This window comes from Phyllobates terribilis, unplaced genomic scaffold (assembly GCF_046119375.1).
Source record: "Phyllobates terribilis strain yellow unplaced genomic scaffold, ASM4611937v1 Scaffold_11__3_contigs__length_659146591, whole genome shotgun sequence".
Lineage (NCBI taxonomy): Eukaryota > Metazoa > Chordata > Amphibia > Anura > Dendrobatidae > Phyllobates > Phyllobates terribilis.
In genome coordinates this window covers 152,798,860-152,820,370 of record NW_027362771.1, presented here as the reverse complement: position 1 = coordinate 152,820,370, position 21,511 = coordinate 152,798,860, and the positions used below count along the sequence as shown (strand labels likewise).

At 39.3% G+C, this 21,511-nt stretch overlaps 2 protein-coding genes across 3 annotated transcripts in view; one reads left to right on the top strand and one right to left on the bottom strand.

Annotated features, from left to right (window-relative positions):
• The window catches only part of PLXNC1 (plexin C1), a 262,942-nt gene extending 242,835 nt beyond the window's left edge, over positions 1-20,107 (top strand). Inside the window, exons 27-31 of the mRNA XM_073651689.1 lie at positions 575-738; positions 5,316-5,463; positions 11,821-11,961; positions 12,240-12,314; positions 17,350-20,107. Of these exons, the coding sequence (XP_073507790.1) occupies positions 575-738; positions 5,316-5,463; positions 11,821-11,961; positions 12,240-12,314; positions 17,350-17,454 (633 nt within the window). The 3' untranslated portion in view covers positions 17,455-20,107. The remainder of the gene's footprint in view (positions 1-574; positions 739-5,315; positions 5,464-11,820; positions 11,962-12,239; positions 12,315-17,349) is intronic.
• CEP83 (centrosomal protein 83) overlaps positions 19,736-21,511 on the bottom strand; it is a 48,835-nt gene continuing 47,059 nt past the window's right edge. Inside the window, exon 16 of one of the 2 annotated variants that reach the window (XM_073651691.1) lies at positions 19,736-20,010. In XM_073651691.1, coding sequence (XP_073507792.1) covers positions 19,819-20,010 — 192 coding nt within the window. In that variant the 3' untranslated portion in view covers positions 19,736-19,818. The remainder of the gene's footprint in view (positions 20,011-21,511) is intronic. The other variant, XM_073651690.1, reaches the window with a different exon arrangement.

Here is a 21,511-nt window from a genome sequence, read left to right as displayed (position 1 = left end):
CTCACATATATCACCAGTGACTCTGTCACACTTCCCATGGCATTTTTCAGGAATTATATGTGTAAAAAAGATGCAATAAAACATAGGCCCTGATTCATTTTGTACGCCAGTCTTGGTGATCAGTGTGCTGGAATAAGATGAACCAAATTCATTAAGAAGCCTGCACCTCCTAATGCCGTGCACCATCAAAAGAAAAGTATTTCAGTCAAAGGTTGGAGTAAATTTTCAGTCAAAATTTATGACACTTTTGTGGCATAAATAATGATAAATTTATTGGTCGTGCTCAGCCTCACGCTCTCTCAACTAAGTTCCACCCAATTTTCTAAATAAAATGTTGCCAGTTCTTCGATGGAGTGGTGTAAAAACACACAAACTAAGAGTTGCAGAAATTTTGTTTGCAACATTTCAAATGGCTCTTTGTCAATATTTTGGTAAAAAATGATTAATTTGCGCCTTAGCATTTGTTCTACTACATTATAGTATTCTGGTATTCAACTGGCAGTTCAGCTCTACTGATATCATACATGTTCTTAAATTTAATCCATTTCCCAAGTAACCAGTTGCTCTCTTTTAGGTTGCTGTACATTCTGCTGTTGAAAAGTTGTTTAAAAGCATTTGGACGGTGCCACACAATAAAACTCCAGTAGCTATAAAATACTTTTTCGACTTTTTGGATACCCAGGCAGAAATAAAAAAAATGACAGATCCAGACGTGGTACACATTTGGAAGACAAATAGGTATATATATTCTTTGATATGTTACTGAACATGCACGTAGCATTTTGCTAATTGTAAGTAAAGCTAAATTACAATGTATTTAGTGCATTCTACAGAAAATGGTGCAGAGGAAGAAACAAACTGGCAGGACTATGTATGGGGTGGGAAAATAATCCAAGGGACATGGCACAATCAGCCTGGCAGAGTTTTGAAAAAGGACAGCAAGGTGGGCAAAGGTTCTGAGGAGGAGTAGACGGGAGACAGAACAGAAAGAGGGCAGGGGCTCTAAGGGTTCACATAAAAAAATATTGCACTAAAGCATTCTGCCTGTACAGAACACAGTAACCCAACATTCTTCTGCCACACCTCAGGAAGAAGTGTCCACCTCCTCACATGCAGTATGCATGTTAATTGCAAAGCGAAGGGAGCAAGCTCTTTTTTTCAGTTAGAGTAATTCATCTTGCTTTGCACGTAAAATTTACGTTGGTGATATGAAAAGGCCCCTTTAAATTTCAGGCCCGTTCATTTCTGCAAAGAAAAATAATAGCTGACAGGGCAGCTGTAAGCAGGTACCTTTTACATACCCATATGCCTGTTGACAGCTATATGTCTTAATATGTACAACTTAATATGTACAATGTCATAATATGTACACTGCATACTTGGAAGCATGCTTTCTCATTCTTCTGCCAATGCTCTGAAACTCCTATGCAATAATTTAATCTAATAAATGCTGACAAGACTGTACATTGGTTGGCTTTAAATCCACTATGGCCTGTAGACAATAGTACACAGCACACTTAAAAAGTTAGAATCTCAGCATGTAGCTTCAGGAGCACACAGCTCCCCAGCCACCTGACTTCCTTGTTCCTCAGGGGCGGGTGTTCTTCTTTAAGTGATAGTTCTGTTTAAACAGCATTGTCTTTCTGATGACCTGAAAGTCCTATTGCAGCTCTTAGTGTGTTTATTATAAAGTCTGCACTAATATTTCTGTATTAACTTACAGAGAAAACAGTGCCTTTGAACAAGAGCAATACTCAGCAGCTCATAAGTACAATTGGCAGTGATTGTGATTTTGCAGAGCTGATAACAGCAGCTTTGTGTTAGGAGCTGATAGACAGGGGAAGATGAGCATCATTGTCAAACTGCTCTATCAAAATTGATGGGCTCCAGAGTGGTGACTGGAAACTCGGGTAATTATTAGATTCCAGGCTTGAATATAGCTTCTGTGCATGTTCACCCACCTTCGGGTGGTTGATCTCCTTGGCAGCAAGCGATGAACAATGTAAGACAAAAGCTCTCATAGCAGGAGAATGTCAGAAGATAAAAAAAAAGCAAGTCAATTGCAATCTTGCTTATTTTCATACTGTCTAACTAATTATGTCAATTTCATAAAATAAGAATAACCCTTTAAAGGGGTATTCTAATGTTGTTAAATTGAATTAGTTAGTTAAGCAGCATGAAATTAAGCAAGTGTGCAACTGACTTGCTTTTTTCTATCTGCTGACATTCTCCTGCTGTGAGAGCTACTATCTTACATGGTGTATAGTTTGTTTCCAAGGAGCTCTCCCGCCAGAACCTATCTAAGTGTGCAAAGTAGTTACATTCCAGGCTAATGAGTTAAAAGGGGTATTCCCATCTCCAAAATCCTATCCCAATATGTAGTAGGTAAAATATTAATAATATTGGCAAATACCTCCAATTATAAATTTAGTATAGTTCTTCAGATTCGCTATGTCGCTTACCTCATGTAGGATATTTCAGTAGCTTAGGTATCCATGGTTATGATCACTCATATCGTGACAGTTCATTAGTTAGACATTTCTTAGTGGTCGTAACCATGAATAAGGTGACATAGCGAATCTGAAGAACTATACTAACATTAGTTAGACATTTATTAGTGATCGTAACCATGAATAAGGTGACATAGCGAATCTGAAGAACTATACTAACTTTCAAATTTGAGGTATTTGCTAATATTATTATTATTACACCTACTACATATTGGGATAGGATCTTGGAGATGGGAATACCCCTTTAACTCTTAACATTCCAGTCAGCTCTCTCCAGCCCATTGATTTATATTGATTGATTTATATACAGCAATCACCTGCTCATCTCCCTCCCTCTCCCTTTCAGTAATCCATAATCAAAATCTCCTGGCAGCCATCACCGAGCATCGGTAGTTTCCAGAGCAAATCATGGCTCTCACTTTCCTAAGCTGTGTGCCTGTTCAAATGCCCTATTATATCTACATGTAAATGTAGTGATAACAGTGTAGACTGACAGACAGTTAACGTGTTGCAGCAAGGCGTAGCTAATGACCAGAACTGTCACTGAAGGAGGCGCACCCATCCCCCAAGAAACTCAGAAGTAAGGAGACTTCAGACCTGTGAGCTACTTATGAAACAACCTGAAAATTACCCTTTAAGTCAAATCAAAGTAGTTGCAATACTGATTTTGTATTTTGGGGGGAATAGGGGCCTTTTGACTGCTATGCATCCCTTACAGATACACCCCTGAATTAAAGTTAAAATACTACGAATACCTTTGACATGGAAAAACTATTTTTACATATGCTAGTTTTCCCACCTACACTCATTTTTAGAACACTTGGTATGACATTTTCTACCTGTTCCCAGCTTTAGACTTTGTGTTGTGGAGGTGTCCCTTCCAGTAATTCATGCTGGATGTGAATTTTGTGACTCCACCTTCACTAACTTAAATATACAAGAATACAGTTATATGAAAAAGTTTGGGCACCCCTATTAATCTTAAGCTTAATGTTTTATAAAAATTGGTGTTTTTGCAACAGCTATTTCAGTTTGATATATGCAATAACTGTTGGACACAGTAATGTTTCTGCCTTGAAATGAGGTTTATTGTACTAACAGAAAATGTGCAATCTGCATTCAAACAAAATTTGACAGGTGCATAAGTATGGGCACCCTTATCATTTTCTTGCTTTAAATACTCCTACCTACTTTTTACTGACTTACTAAAGCACTTTTTTTGGTTTTGTAACCTCACTGAGCTTTGAACTTGATAGCCAGGTGTATGCAATCATGAGAAAAGCTACTTAAAGTGGCCACTTGCAAGTTGCTCTCCTGTTTGAATCTCCTCTGAAGAGTGGCATCATGGGCTCCTCAAAACAACTGTCAAATGATCTGAAAACAAAGATTATTCAACATAGTTGTTCAGGGGAAGGATACAAAAAGCTGTCTCAGAGATTTAACCTGTCAGTTTCCACTGTGAGGAACATAGTAAGGAAATGGAACAACACAGGGACAGTTCTTGTTAAGGCCAGAAGTGGCAGGCCAAGAAAAACATCAGAAAGGCAGAGAAGAAGAATGGTGAGATCAGTCAAGGACAATCCTCAGACCACCTCCAGAGAGCTGCAGCATCAACTTGCTGCAGATGGTGTCACTGTGCATCGGTCAACTATACAACGCACTTTGCACAAGGAGAAGCTGTATGGGAGAGTGATGCGAAAGAAGCCGTTTCTGCAAGCACACCACAAACAGAGTCGGCTGAGGTATGCAAAAGCACATTTGGAGAAGCCAATTTCTTTTTGGAAGAAGGTCCTGTGGACTGATGAAACCAAGATTGAGTTGTTTGGTCATATAAAAAGGCGTTATGCATGGCGGCAAAAAAACACAGCATTCCAAGAAAAACACTTGCTACCCACAGTAAAATTTGGTGGAGGTTCCATCATGCTTTGGGGCTGTGTGGCCAATGCCGGCACCGGGAATCTTGTTAAAGTTGAGGGACGCATGGATTCCACTCAGTATCAGCAGATTCTTGACAATAATGTTCAAGAATCGGTGATAAAGTTGAAGTTACGCAGGGGATGGATCTTTCAGCAAGACAATGATCCAAAACACCGCTCCAAATCTACTCAGGCATTCATGCAGAGAAACAATTACAATGTTCTGGAATGGCCATCCCAGTCCCCAGACCTGAATATCATTGAACATCTGTGGGATCATTTGAAGAGGGCTGTCCATGCTTGGCGACCATCAAACTTAACTGAACTGGAATTGTTTTGTAAAGAGGAATGGTCAAAAATACCTTCATCCAGGATCCAGGAACTCATTAAAAGCTACAGGAAGCGACTAGAGGCTGTTATTTTTGCAAAAGAAGGATCTACTAAATATTAATGTCACTTTTCTGGTGAGGTGCCCATACTTATGCACCTGTCAAATTTTGTTTGAATGCAGATTGCACATTTTCTGTTAGTACAATAAACCTCATTTCAAGGCAGAAACATTACTGTGTGCAACAGTTATTACATATATCAAACTGAAATAGCTGTTGCAAAAACACCAATTTTTATAAAACAATAAGCTTAAGATTAATAGGGGTGCTCAAACTTTTTCATATAACTGTATCTTCATTCGTAGGCTGATTTCTTATTTTACTACCAAGGGATCTCTTCTCCCTTGTGCTTTTTACCTCCATCAGATTCTGCTGAAGGTTTTCTGTTTTTTCTCCACATTGATAATTGATACACAGCTTGTGTGATCTGTTCCACCTCCCAACACAGTCTGCTAAATCTATTTATTCACATGTACTGTTCTTATTATTTTATATCATAGCCTTCCTTTACGGTTTTGGATTAATTTACTGAAAAATCCTCAATTTGTCTTGGACATCAAAAAGTCTGTTCTTCTGGACATCTGCTTATCAGTCATTGCCCAGGCATTCATGGATGGATTTTCTCTTACAGAGCATCAACTAGGAAAGGTGATGTCTGACATGTTCTATACGATCAATAATCACTGTTAATAATCACTATAAGATTTTACTGACACGGCAACATAGTACAGAATTGAGCTTAATAGCAGGCCAAGCGCTATACAGTTATATGAAAAAGTTTGGGCACCCCTATTAATCTTAAGCTTAATGTTTTATAAAAATTGGTGTTTTTGCAACAGCTATTTCAGTTTGATATATGTAATAACTGTTGGACACAGTAATGTTTCTGCCTTGAAATGAGGTTTATTGTACTAACAGAAAATGTGCAATCTGCATTCAAACAAAATTTGACAGGTGCATAAGTATGGGCACCTCACCAGAAAAGTGACATTAATATTTAGTAGATCCTCCTTTTGCAAATATAACAGCCTCTAGTCGCTTCCTGTAGCTTTTAATGAGTTCCTGGATCCTGGCTGAAGGTATTTTTGACCATTCCTCTTTACAAAACAATTCCAGTTCAGTTAAGTTTGATGGTCGCCGAGCATGGACAGCCCTCTTCAAATGATCCCACAGATGTTCAATGATATTCAGGTCTGGGGACTGGGATGGCCATTCCAGAACATTGTAATTGTTCCTCTGCATGAATGCCTGAGTAGATTTGGAGCGGTGTTTTGGATCATTGTCTGGCTGAAAGATCTATCCCCTGCGTAACTTCAACTTTATCACTGATTCTTGAACATTATTGTCAAGAATCTGCTGATACTGAGTGGAATCCATGCGTCCCTCAACTTTAACAAGATTCCCGGTGCCGGCATTTGCCACACAGCCCCAAAGCATGATGGAACCTTCACCAAATTTTACTGTGGATAGCAAGTGTTTTTCTTGGAATGCTGTGTTTTTTTGCCGCCATGCATAACGCCTTTTTGTATGACCAAACAACTCAATCTTGGTTTCATCAGTCCACAGGACCTTCTTCCAAAAAGAAATTGGCTTCTCCAAATGTGCTTTTGCATACCTCAGCCGACTCTGTTTGTGGTGTGCTTGCAGAAGCGGCTTCTTTCGCATCACTCTCCCATACAGCTTCTCCTTGTGCAAAGTGTGTTGTATAGTTGACCGATGCACAGTGACACCATCTGCAGCAAGTTGATGCTGCAGCTCTCTGGAGGTGGTCTGAGGATTGTCCTTGACTGATCTCACCATTCTTCTTCTCTGCGTTTCTGATGTTTTTCTTGGCCTGCCACTTCTGGCCTTAACAAGAACTGTCCCTGTGTTCTTCCATTTCCTTACTATGCTCCTCACAGCGGAAACTGACAGGTTAAATCTCTGAGACAGCTTTTTGTATCCTTCCCCTGAACAACTATGTTGAATAATCTTTGTTTTCAGATCATTTGACAGTTGTTTTGAGGAGCCCATGATGCCACTCTTCAGAGGAGATTCAAACAGGAGAGCAACTTGCAAGTGGCCACTTTAAGTAGCTTTTCTCATGATTGCATACACCTGGCTATGAAGTTCAAAGCTCAATGAGGTTACAAAACCAATAAAAGTGCTTTAGTAAGTCAGTAAAAAGTAGGTAGGAGTATTTAAAACAAGAAAATGATAAGGGTGCCCATACTTATGCACCTGTCAAATTTTGTTTGAATGCAGATTGCACATTTTCTGTTAGTACAATAAACCTCATTTCAAGGCAGAAACATTACTGTGTCCAACAGTTATTACATATATCAAACTGAAATAGCTGTTGCAAAAACACCAATTTTTAGAAAACATTAAGCTTAAGATTAATAGGGGTGCCCAAACTTTTTCATATAACTGTACTTCATGCATGTTATGCTGTGGTTGTAGAGGTCTGTTTAAAATGGAAATCAAACTCTCCTTATTGAGGTTCAGTTAGCTCAGTATATGTGGAGCATTTAGTAATGTATTATTCATGTTAAAAATAGAAGTAGATTGTAAAACATGGAAAATGGTAGAGAAAAACATGTATTTTTTTATCTTGTTCTACTTGGGATGGAATGGATAATTGATCAATACAAAGGCTCACGGTTCTAAAGAAACACATGCTGCACAAAAATTCCACAAAAAAATTCCAAAAAAGTAAAATCAATACTTTTACAGTCAAATAAAACGAGCAAAACAATTACTTGTATTGTTACCAGTTCACGTTAGAAATATACAGATAAGTTTGCCATATGAAGAATATATACTCCTTAGCATTGAAATTACAACACCTAGAAGGAAAAGTTGTAAAAATCACTGGATCAAAAAACATGTTAATGATATGCAAATGATAAAAAAAATCATGGAAACAACGTTTTTGAAACATCTTGATTTATTCAGTACTTACATGGCTTGGCATGCTATCAATGAGGCTTTTAATAGTTGTCTGAGGAATGTTCTGCAATGCTGAATGCACTTTTGCACACAAATCATCAATATATGCTGCTGACAGCTCACTTGGCAACTGCCGACCAATGATGTCCCAGATGTGCTCAGTGGGAGACAAATCTGGAGATGTTGCATGCCATGGTAGCACATTTAGGCTACTGAAGTTGCTCACAGTAGCACCAGTAACATGTTGCCTGGTGTTGTCATGTTGAAAAGTGTCCCCTAGGACACTTTGGAGAAATGGCCATACCACTGGTTTCACAATTGATTCATTCTTTACAGCAATTGACATCAGATGTCACTTAGAAGGCCCAGGCCATCAAACAGTGTCTAAACAAACCATAGGAAGGAGTTTGCATGACATTGGACTACTAGCCAGACGTCCAGCTACAGATGTTCCAAAGATCTCACGCCATCATTATCGAAGGTTTTCATTGGGCAGAGCAAGATGGCAATTGAAGCTGGAAGTGAGTTCTGTTTTCTTCAGCGATGGGTACTACTTTTATCTTGGACTCAGTGATAGCCGGAGATTTTTCTGGATACCACGTTGGTAATTACATGATAAGGCCTTTACAAGGGAAACTCACACTGCTCCTACTCCGGGGACTATGGTGTAGGGTGGCAATATGTACGGTAACTGTACCCTTCTAGTCTTCCTTCCAGGTACACTAGTCTCTCACCGTGATATTGATTTTGACATGGAACCCGTGGTATGGACATTTGTCAAAATTATGTCAGGAGTTTTTCAACGACAATGCCATGCCGAATGTTGCTCATGCTACTTTGTGCAGCCTGATTGGTCTAAACCTGCTACAATAAACCTGATAGTCTCAGGACTTTGCTCCCGTCAAGCACATCTGGGACATCATTGGTCAGCAATTACAAAGGAAGCTGCCAGAAGTGGATATTGATGATCCATGTGCGCAAGTGCATTCAGCATTACATTCCTCAGACATCCTTTAAAAACCTCATTGATAGCATGCCAAAGCGTGTAAGTGCGTGTATTTCTGCTGGCACTCATATTCAATACTAAATAAATAGAGATGTGTTGAAAAATGTACATTTTTTCATAATTTGCATACCATTAACATGTCTATCCATCCTGTGCTCTCCATAATTCCACATCTTTTCCTTTTTGGTGTTGCAATATTAGTGTTTGGGAAAGTCTATGTTGGTACGCATGAATGAATGGGAGTCTCCCCCAGATCTGGGTTTGCAGGTAGAGGAGAAAGATCAATGTTTTAAATATTTAGGAAGTATTAATTTCACAAACAATGGGAAGAGTAAAATTGCAAATTAATATGGCAGAGTGGATTGCGTTGATCAAAATAGTAATATTACCTGTAATAATCTATGTGAAATCAAACAGTTTAACATGGTTGCGTGAGTGTACTGAGTCATAGAGTACTGAGACAGATACAGTGGTGGCCAAAAGTATTGGCACCCCTGCAATTCTGTCAGATAATACTCAGTTTCTTCCTGAAAATGATTGCAATCACAAATTCTTTGGTATTATTATCTTCATTTAATTTGTCTTCAATGAAAAAACACAAAAAGAATTGTCCTAAAGTCAAATTGGATATAATTCCACACCAAACCTAAAAAAGGGGGTGGACAAAAGTATTGGCACTGTTTGAAAAATCATGTGATGCTTCTCTAATTCGTGTAATTAACAGCACCTGTAACTTACCTGTGGCACCTAACAGGTGTTGGCAATAACTAAATCACACTTGCAGCCAGTTAACATGGATTAAAGTTGACTCAACCTCTGTCCTGTGTCCTTGTGTGTACCACATTGAGCATGGAGAAAAGAAAGAAGACCAAAGAACTGTCTGAGGACTTGAGAAACCAAATTGTGAGGAAGCATGAGCAATCTCAAGGCTGCAAGTCCATCTCCAAAGACCTGAATGTTCCTGTGTCTCCCGTGCGCAGTGTCATCAAGAAGTTTAAAGCCCATGGCACTGTGGCTAACCTCCCTGGATGTGGACGGAAAAGAAAAATTAACGAGAGATTTCAATGCAAGATTGTGCGGATGGTGGATAAAGAACCTCGACTAACATCCAAACAAGTTCAAGCTGCCCTGCAGTCCAAGGGTACAACAGTGTCAACCCGTACTATCCGTCGGCGTCTGAATGAAAAGGGACTGTATGGTAGGATACCCAGGAAGACCCCACTTCTTACCCCGTGACATAAAAAAGCCAGGCTGGAGTTTGCCAAAACTTACCTGAGAAAGCCTAAAACGTTTTGGAAGAATGTTCTCTGGTCAGATGAGACAAAAGTAGAGCTTTTTGGGAAAAAGCATCAACATAGAGTGTAAAGGAAAAAAAAAGAGGCATTCAAAGAAAAGAACACGGTCCCTACAGTCAAACATGGCGGAGGTTCCCTGATGTTTTGGGGTTGCTTTGCTGCCTCTGGCACTGGACTGCTTGACCGTGTGCATGGCATTATGAAGTCTGAAGACTACCAACAAATTTTGCAGCATAATGTAGGGCCCAGTGTGAGAAAGCTGGGTCTCCCTCAGAGGTCATGGGTCTTCCAGCAGGACAATGACCCAAAACACACTTCCAAAAGTGCTATAAAATGGTTTGAGAGTAAGCACTGGAGACTTCTAAGGTGGACAGCAATGAGTCCAGACCTGAATCCCATAGAACACCTGTGGAGAGATCTCAAAATGGCAGTTTGGAGAAGGCACCCTTCAAATATCAGGGACCTGGAGCAGTTTGCCAAAGAAGAATGGTCTACAATTCCAGCAGAGCATTGTAAGAAACTCATTGATGGTTACCGGAAGCGGTTGTTCGCAGTTATTTTGGCTAAAGGTTGTACAACCAAGTATTAGGCTGAGGGTGCCAATACTTTTGTCCAGCCCATTTTTGGAGTTTTGTGTGAAATGATCAATGATTTGATTTTTCTTCATTCTCTTTTGTGTTTTTTCCTTGCAAGCCAATTAAATGAAGATAATAATACCAAAGAATTTGTGATTGCAATCATTTTCAGGAAGAAACTGAGTATTATCTGACAGAATTGCAGGGGTGCCAATTCTTTTGGCCACCACTGTATGTGCTGGGTCAATAACAGTAGGGTCCAAATTTCGACTGGCATTAACATCAGCTCAAATACTGTGCACTGGAAGCTTCATGACTTGGGATTCAGGGCCGAGTAGCTGCATGGAAGCACACTACTAATCATCAGATGCAATGGTGCAAAGCACGCTGCCAATGGACTCAATGGAAATGCATTCTGTGAGGTGACAAACCACGCTTCTCTATTGACAGCCTGATGTACGAGTCTGGGTTTTGTGAATACCTGGGGAATGTTACCTGTCTGGCTGCTTTGTGCCAAATGTAAAGTTCGATGGAGGAGAGAAAATGTAATGGAGTTGTTTTTCAGAGTTGGCTCGGGCCTCTTAGTTCAGTAAAAGGAAATCTTATTGCTCCAACATACCAAGACATTTTGGACAATTGTACGCTTCCAACTTTGTGTGAATAGTTTAGAGAAGGCTCTTTTCTGTTCCAGCATGACTGTGCCCCAATGTGCAAAGAAAAGTCAATAAAGACATGGCTGGGTAAGTTTGGCTTGGAGGAAACATGATATCAACTCCATCAAAGATCTTTAGGATGAACAAGAATGGAGATTACAAGCTAGTACCTCTTATCCAACATCAGTGTCTGATCACACAAATCCTAGTCTAGATGACCTAGTAAAAATTCCCACAATCCAAAATCTTGTAGAACACCTTCCCATAAGATTGAAGGCTGTTAAAGCTGCAAATGGTGGACCAATTCCACATTAATGCTATGAAGAATGTGGAAACCAACTCCATAATAATACTATGGGTTTAGAATGGGTTGTCATAAAAGCTCCTGCAAGTGTAATCTGTATGTGTCCTAATCCTTTTTTTTCCAAATAGTGTATATGTATGCTGTGCAATCTGCTGAACTGACTGGTAAATATAACATTATTGTGAGAACGCTAGTCAAGTCATATAGCATAGATCTCTGTATATTATATTTCTCCATACAGTCCGCTCCAACCAACAAGCTCCTCTATGCAAAAGACATTCCTTTGTTCAAAGAAGCTGTTAAAGCTTACTACAAAGAAATTCGAGATGCTCCTAAGTTGTCCTCCACAGAGTTGACCGACTTCTTGGTTTCAGAATCAAAGGTAACAACCACGATAAGCGCACCTACATATCTGTAACAATGTACACATTGCGATCTTTCAGTGTAATATTCTATAACAGGAGGAAATATTTGATTCAAAGCTGTTTACACATCAGATGAAGGTACTGTGTAGTAATATGAATGCTGTATCAGACAAACTTCATATGTAGATTTATAAATTAGGAATAATTATTTGTGATTATGCTTCTGTGGTTTGGATGCCTGTTTCAACGGGAATAAATTGCTGATACTGAACGGACATCTTTGTCTACTTTACAGAAACATGACCACGAATTTAAAGAAGATGTAGCTTTAAAGGAACTTTTCAAGTACATTGGGAAATACTTTGATGTGGTATGTATACAACTATAATGTATGTTATCTTAATAATTTCTATTAAAAAACGCAGTGCTTTGGAAAAGTATTCATACATTTCCACATTATTTCACGTTGCACCCACAAACTTAAATGTATTTTAATGAGATTTTATGTGATATACCAACACAAAATAGCAATTATTTGTGAAGTGGAAAAGAAATTATACACGGTTTTCTAAATAATTTGAAAATATAAAATTTGAAAATTGTGATGTGCATTTGTATTCAGCCCCCTTTAGTCTGATACCCCTAAATAAAATCCCAAGTGACAAACTGCCTCCAGAAGTCACATAATTAGTAAATTGAGTCCACTTTTGTGTAATTTATTCTCAGTATAACAACAGCTGTTCTATGGAGTCGTCAGATGTTTGTTTAAGAACATTAGGGATCAAACAGCATTATGAAAACCAATGAACACAGCAGACAGGTCAGGGATAAAGTTGTGGAGAAGAGTAAAGCAGGGTTCAGTTATAAAAAAAAAAATAGCCCAAGCTCTGAACATCTCACGAAGCACTGTTCAATCCACCATCCCAAAATGGAAGGAGTATGGTACAACTACAAACCTACCAAGAAATGGCTGTTCACCTAAACTGATTTCCCAAGCAAGGAGAGCACTAATTTGAGAATCAGCTAAGAGGCTCATGGTCACTCTGGAGGAGCTGCAGAGATCCACAGCTCAGGTGGGAGATTCTGTCCACATGACAACTATTAGTTGTATACTCCACAAATCTTGCCTTTATGGAAGAGTGGCAAGAAGAAAGCCATTATTGAAAGCAAGTCGTAAGAAGTCCCATTTGCAATTTGCAAAAATGCATGTAGGGGACACAGCTAACATGTAGAAGGTGCTCTGGTCAGATGAAACCAAAGTAGAACTATTTGAGCTAAATGCAAAACGCTATGAGTGTCGGAAAACTAACACTACACATAACTCTGAAAATGCTATCTACATTGTCAAACATGGTGGTGGCAGCTTTTCTTCAACAGGGACAGTGAAGCTGGCCAGAGTTAATGTGAAGATGGATGGAGCTAAATACAGGGCAATCCTGGAGAAAAATCTGTTAAAGGCTGCATAAGACTTGAGACTGGGGTGAGGATCACCTTCCAACTGGACAACGACCCTAAACATACTGCCAGAACTGCAATGGATCAGTTTAGATCAAAGCATATTCATGTGTTTGAATGTCCAGAACTAAATCCCATTGAGACGCTCGCCATCCAATCTTACAAGGCTAAAACTAGGTTGCAAAAAACATTGGGCAAAAATTCCAGTCTTTGGATGTGCAAAGCTGGTAGAGACAGACCCCAAAAGACTTGCAGCAGTAATTGCAGCAAAACGTGGTCCTACAAAGTATTGACTCAGGAGGGCTGAATAAAAATGCACGTCACAATCTTCAGATTTATATTTGTAAAATATTTAGAAAACCATGTATAATTTATTTTACACGTCACAATTATTTGCTACTTTGTTTTGGTATATCACATAAAATCCAAATAAAAAATATTTAAGTTCGTGGGTATACCGTGAAAAAAGTTCACTGGGTATGAATACTTTTTCAAGGCACTGTATGTTTTGGAAACAATTCATTTACAGGTTGGCTGAAGTGATGAAGTTAGTTGTACAACAGATTTTTGACAATTGCACATATGGCAGAATATACTATGCATCATTCTAGACACACTTGTCTTCATATGACTTTAAGGGAACCTATCACCTGATTCATGCTGACAATACTGCAGGGCAGCAGAGAAAAAATATTCACATAAACACATTATCTTATATCCAACTACTTCCTCATACGGATGTTCTTGAAAAAGAACATTGCACTGGAATTCATCGGTTATTATTATTATAGCGACATTTATTCCATGGAGCTTTACATGTGAAAGGGGTATACAAAGCACAAGCAATTACAATAATTTTGAACAATACAAGTCAGCGATTGGTACAGGAGGAGAGAGGACCCAGTCCGTGAGGGCTCACAATCTACAATGGATGGGTGAGGATGCAGTAGGTGAGGGTAGAGGAGGTCATGCAGTAATGTGGTGGGGCGGTGGTTACTGCAGGTTGTAGGCTTGTCGGAAGAGGTGGGTCTTCAGGTTTCTTTTGAAGGCTTCCATGGTAGGCGAGAGTCTGATGTGTTGGGGTAGAGAGTTCCAGAGTAGGGGGGATGCACGGGAGAAATTTTGTATGCGATTGTGGGAAGAGATTAGTGGGGAGTAGAGAGGGAGATCTTGTGAGGATTGGAGGTTGCGTGTAGGTAAGTACCGGGAGACTAGGTCAGAGATATATGGAGGAGACAGGTTGTGAATGGCTTTGTATGCCATGGTTAGGGTTTTGAACTGGAGTCTCTGGGCAATGGGGAGCCAGTGAAGGTGGTTCTCACTAATGCCGAATCCTAGTAAATATACTCACCTTTGCAAAAACATCAGCGTTAATCTTTTTCTATACTGAGGTCACCCCTTATTGCAGAGACCAGACTAATCCAGTTCTGCTCCCAGCCGACTTTTGCCAGCTCTGATGTAGGTGATTGGCAAGTCTCTTACATAGAGAGAAACTTATCTATCACCTGCAGCAGCGCTCAGAGAAGAAGAGTGGTTTTGTATTTGGCTATGTTCCCCAGTTGGATCTTCAAATTATAACTTTGAAAAACATAAAGCGTTTCAAAGAAAAATATACTGTATCTGGCTGCAATTTTGAAGCCAAACTCCAATTCATGCTGCTCACAGTTTGGAAAGCAAGAATTAGGTGAGAAGTTCCCTTTAAAATTGTCTCATTTTAAAAGTCTTCCTAGCATTAAAAGTCTCTCTCACCATCTTGGTTGAGGGATGCCATAAAAGAGTGGACACACACAGTAAATGTGGCCATTAGATTCCGAAAATGGAACCACCAAAGATGAATGAAAATTCTGAACAGTAAAAAGATGATCTACAAATGATCCACAATTTATCTCAATTGTCACAAGAACAGAAAATGGCAGCGCTTACTCACTGACATACCAGCCTTTCGAGCAGAGTGGGAAACTGATCTGTTTTATCTGCAGAGGGTACCAACTACCTATTAATGCCTATGCATTAAGAATGGGATGTCCTAAATCCTCCTGTAAATGCACGGTGTAGCTGTCACTTCTTATGATTTATCATCAATCCATAACAGCGATGCTGAATCTATGTACCAATAATTCTGCATGAACGCCATACCTAGGAAAGACCATGAGGTTTATGTTAGGGTTCAGTTACTTTTGGGATTGTAGATAGCACAATAATAAAATAAATGACCCAATTAAAAAGGTTGTCTACTACTTTTATATTGATGAGCTCTCTCTACTATAGGTCATCAGTATAAACTTGGTGGGAGTCCAACACCAGCATGATCAGGCGTTATCACCTCCAGCAGCTGCCAGATAGGAACAGTGTATATGGGGGAACACCATAGCTCATACACTGTTTAGTGGCTGCTGCCGAGTACTGCAGATTAGCTATTATTCTTTTATTTTTATAGGTTATCAGTAAAAAAGTAATGTACAGCCTCTGCAATGTCAAAAATACCTGGATAAAACGCAACACACACAGTAAAAAGTGTAAAAGAAAGGGTGTGTGAACATACATAAAATCTCTCAGTAGAAAAGTACATCTCTACTGTACTACAGCAGCAAAGCTTCATTTTCTTAGTTTTACCACAATCTGTAAATGGGAAAAAACTGCAATAAATCCACAATAGTTTTGATATTTTTTATATATAATATTATCCACAAGATTTTAAAAATAGATTTCTGCACAGTTTTGCAAAAAATACAGTAAGCGCACACTTCTTCAATTTTGTTTCTTAACCATGTAAGTTTCCCATGTTAAGGGAATCTATCAGCAGGATTTCACCCCCTAAACTATTTATATGTACATGTAGCTCTTTTAAAGACAAGTCCAGCAATATTTTTTCATGGCCAGTCCGTTCCTCCGGTCCTGAGACATCAGCGTTTGATTTGATGCAAATTAAACCTCTGTCACTCCAGCTCTATTCCCTCCCAGCTCTCCCGCCTCCTGCTTGACTGATAGTTCTTTTACCTTACCACACAGAAGATAGAGGCTTTCAGACAAGCAGGAGGCAGTGAATACAGCTGGAGTGACAGAGGCTTCAGATCATCAGTCTCATTTGCATATCAACTCAAACGCTGATTTCTCAGTAATGGAGAGACAGACTGGTCATGTAAAGGTATTGTTGGACTTGTCTTTATTTAGTTGTGCATATAGCTCTTTTAGTTTTGGTTATGAACTCCTGCTGACAGATTCCTTTTAGGCACTAGGGCAAACATTAAGGTCAGACCATTACAACACTGGTACAAGACCTATATCTTTTAAAAGCTATATCACTTGCTATTACAGGTTTTATATTTTGATATTTAGTATTGCTCATCATCACCTTGAAACACTGAAAAATGGCTCAAAATTAGATTGCCAAGCTTTGTATTCGGTCATCTGACAGATGGCTTAAAGGGGAGGGGAGACAGCACAGCCCCTGAAACAAGTGTCACTTAGGATGCTTCGTTTCAGTGAGGAAGAAGAGGCTTTGACAGTGACTATAGTCTCTGTCCACCTGATGACACTTCATTTGAGTATCCCAGCATGCACTGGTATACTCAAGCGAATAGTCATCAGACCTGAAATAGAAAGAAAAATACAATAGCTGTTAGACAATTCAGTTAGGGAACGGTAGGGAATTGTTAAAGGAAGTATATTAGAAATTAGCTTAGATTATGGGACTAAATAGATAGGGATTTAGGCGCAAAATTGATTTGCCTTCGGACCACCCCTTTAATAGTAAATTATATACCACCGGAGCCTTCAATTACAGGTGAAACATAATTACTGGAATACAACATGATGAAAAGATGGCTGGCCTGACCATGGCTTCTTGCTAACAAAAATGATTTGCTTTTATGCAGAATAGCAAAGTCTTTGTATTAATGCAGGGATAGAATGGGTTGTGATGCCGTTTTTCTACTTTCTGTTTATTTCAGATTATAAGCACCCTAGAGAAGGAGATAGGATTTGACTCTGAACTGAAGCAACTGCAGCAACTCAAAAATACACTTGCAGACAAAAAGAAATGCGTTTGGGAATAGTACGCAGCGAGCGTGTGCAGCATTGATCTGCCGTCTACGTGCACAGACGATGCACGCTTAGGCTTTCTTTCTACATATGCATGTGGACATTTATGTTATTTCATGATGTGAATTCTGCTTTACAATGAAGTTACCTTTTGTTTTCCTGGAAATCTTGAATAGCGAAGTGCAACTATAAATTTAATATTGGAAATGTTATAAAAAACAGAAATGGTATAGGAAACTTGATCAGCTCTTATCTTTACCATTCCTTTGAGAAAAGTGGAATGACTGCCGAGTAAGACTCTTCTTACTTTCTTGGCATTGCTATATGTAGAGGAGCCTTATTAAAAAGGTCCATGGAGAAGGAGGATGGCTTTGTATAGGACTCAGTGGCTGCCTCTACAGAATTTAAAAGGGGTGTACTCATTTTACACAATCATGGCACATCCACTGAAAAATCCATAGGTGTACAGCAGGTGTGGATTCCTCCTCTTGGACACAAAAGAAAAAGATACTGGAGTTCTGATACTCGAGATCAATGATTCTGTACAGCTTCTTTCCTCATTAAATTCAATGGAGACAGCCACACATCAGATTCTATAGCGTTAGGGAAAAAATGTACCATTGATCTGGACTGGTTGCCTTGGGCATTGGTATGGTAACACCATCTAACAATTACTTGAAACCTTTTAATAGCTACAGTAGTGATTTGTAACAACCCAGTGCAAAACACACTTAGGCTTTGTTCAGAAAAGCGTACTTTTGGTCTTTGTGCACAACATGTAATTAACGGACTAATGAAAGTCAATCTGCTACTGCACAGAGGTTACTACGTGGGGAAAAAAATTGTAGCATGCACTAGTCTCATCTGTTTTGTAGTTTCGACAGACCTAGTTCCAATGACATTAGTGCTTCTGCAATGTACCGGAGCACCCAGAGATGCCAACTCCTGATACATCTAACCCGAGAAATCACAAGTTTATGTGAACTCGGCCTTAATAGATTGCTTTAGAGATCTCACAGCTTCCTCATGTCTCCTTTAGATTGCCTAATATGATATTGCATATAACAAGTTTATGCTGGACATTAAATGGTTTTAGATACATACAGGACTTTAGTTTCCAAAGTATCATGATGGCTGCCACTGACTTCTGTGGCATTAAAGTAACTCTGGTTCCGACTCATTTTTAACTTCATAGGATAGGATAACAGGCTACACTAATCTGACAGAGGAGGCCAATGCCAAGCAATGGTATTTTCATTATGGCAAATTCTTTCACAATCAATGGAGAAGCATTCATATCAAAAAGTGACTAGTTCCAGGAAGTGAATCACATGAGTCTTTTAGCAATGATGGTTTTGGAGTGATGTATATGTAGTATGTGTGACATTAAGAAATTAACTCCATTAGTTATGATTTTGATGAGATTTTTAAAATGTATTTTTTTCAACTATATATTATGTTCAACTTGTAATCAGAAGCTGATGTACACTGTATGTAATAAATATAAAATATGCAATTGGTCGATCATAAATTAGAACGAAATATCTCTTATGCCATTCAATGACATCCTAAATACTCCTACGAAAAGTATACCTCAAATAAAATGAGTCTCCACCTTTTAAATTTAGAATCCTAGAATGTTAGAGTTGGAAGGGACGTACAGGGTCATGGTGTCCAACCCTCTGCTCAATGCAGGATTCACTAAATCATCTCAGACAGATGTCTGTCCAGCCTCTGTTTGAAGACGTCCATTGAAGGGGAACTCACCACCTCTCGTGGCAGCCTGTTCCACTCATTGATCATCCTCACTGTCAAAAAGTTTTTTCTAATATCTAATCTGTGTCTCCTCCCATTCAGTTTCATCCCATTGCTTCTAGTCTTTCCTTGTGCAAATGAGAATAAGAAAGATCCCTCTAAACTGTGACATCCCTTCAGATATTTGTAGACAGCTATTAAGTCTCCTCTTAGCCTTCTTTTATGCAAGCTAAACATTCTCAGATCCTTTAGCTACTAAAGCAAAACATTCAAAAAAGTTCTAGGAACCCAGAATAATCCATAAATTTCTGAATACATATTACTACATAGTTGTCTTGATCCGGTCAAGGGTACAAGATTTAATCTCGTACTACCGTACCAATCTAAACCTGCTATTTCTAAATTCATTTTCTAAAGTGAAGAGAAAAAAAAAATACATAAATCCATAGTCATCAAAATCAAACATAATAAAGATGCAGTAACATCTCTTTAGAAAAGTGGAAAATCTCTTTAATGTTATCACAGTTTCCAAAATGATGCAATAAAACTTGAATTTCACATTTTCAACATTTGTAAAAATTTTACACTCCATGCAACAATAAATACATTCAATATACATCAGTCTATACACCATGTTGCACTGTTGCACTAATCTCTTCCTCCTCCACATTCCTTTGCGGATACTCAGAGCTGAGGTTTTCAGTCTTGCTTCGCTCTGCAGGAGGACCAAGTTCTTCTAGTTGTCTTTCCTGAGTTATTTCCAATTCCTCAAGTCTTTTTCGTAGCATGGAAAGTTCTTTTTGATGCTGTTCTTCCTACAAAAGAAAATATTTAATTGTCACTTGCATGAAGATCATTTTATACTGGCATAGTTTTAAGGCATATTACTGGCCCACCATAGAAAAGGTCTTTTCCGCAGTGCAGCGTGAAACAGATTCATCAACAGGGAGCGCCGCTGAATCTATTGGGTCTTCATTTCAGTAAATGTATACTATGGAAAAGCTGCTCTTCCTCTTCTAACCTCAATCTGACAGGATACACGAACATTTATTACAGCACAGAGCCTAGTAAATTCCGTTGCTAGAACAAATTTTTAAGGTGATCACCATGATTGGCTGCTATAGTGACCATAACATTAGCAATGTGGTCCTGATGAGGTCACCAAGACCAGAGGGTGATAATAAGACCAAGATCTGGGTGCTAGGGCTGCTGTAGGGGATACATTTATGTCTATTATTCTTCTGCTAATTGTATCAAATTCCAAAGAAATGAAAATGTGAATGTTTATTTACAGTGTATGGTCCAAAATATCTGCCTCAAAGGGGTTCTCTCTACATAGAATAGTGATGACCTATCCTTAGGGGTGATCAACATCAGATCGATGAGGGTCTCAAAACCTAGCAGCCAAGATCATCAGCTGTTCTAAGCTCCTGCTGTATGTAAGGATCAAATGGAGCTGTGCATATTCAGCTCCATTTAATGTGTCGTGGCTCTTAGCAAGAACTGTAGATCAGCTCCTATTCTCTTAAATAAAAGCTGATCTTCAGTTCCCAGCATCAGCCACTGCACACAATGAACAAAGCTGTTCAGTGTCTACATCCAGCTGCTGGTGAAGCTAACAGCAGATTGGTGGGGGTGCTGGGCAGAGGACCCCACCAATGTAGTATTGATATTTCATCAATGTGATATGCTTAAACAACCAGGGTGGTGGAGTCAGTAAGCCAAACCCCCAACTCCCCTGACTCCTAACTCTAAGGGTATGTGCACACGATGCAGAAATGAAGCAGAAAATTTCTGCATCATTTCTGCATCTCCCTGGCAGAAAAAACGCATGCAGATTGTGCATGCGTTTTTCCTGCAGAATACATGCGGATCCACATGCAGATTCACATGCGTTTCCGCATGCAGATTGACAAGCGCTTTCCAGGCGATGTTAGCATCACCTGGAAAGTGCTTGACAACTAGGTCACACTATATAAATCCATGCAAACAGCATGGATTTATACAGTGTGAACCGAGAGAGTGTATATACTTACCTCCGATGGCCCGCGCTGTCCTGCTCACTCCGTTCTCCCGGCTGCCGGCAACTTTGAATTGAAAGACCTGCCGACGTCAGCGTCACGTGACCCGTCACATGACTCTGACGTCACCGCAGGTCCTACAACTCACTGCAAGTGCCGGAAACCAAGCGGGAGCGCTGCGCGGGCCGACAGAAGGTAAGAATACATTTATTTTTTATTTTATTCTTCTTTTTACAGCTTTTTTAATGGTACCTGGGTGTGGATGAGACTCTCCTCTCCTCCACACCCGGGTACC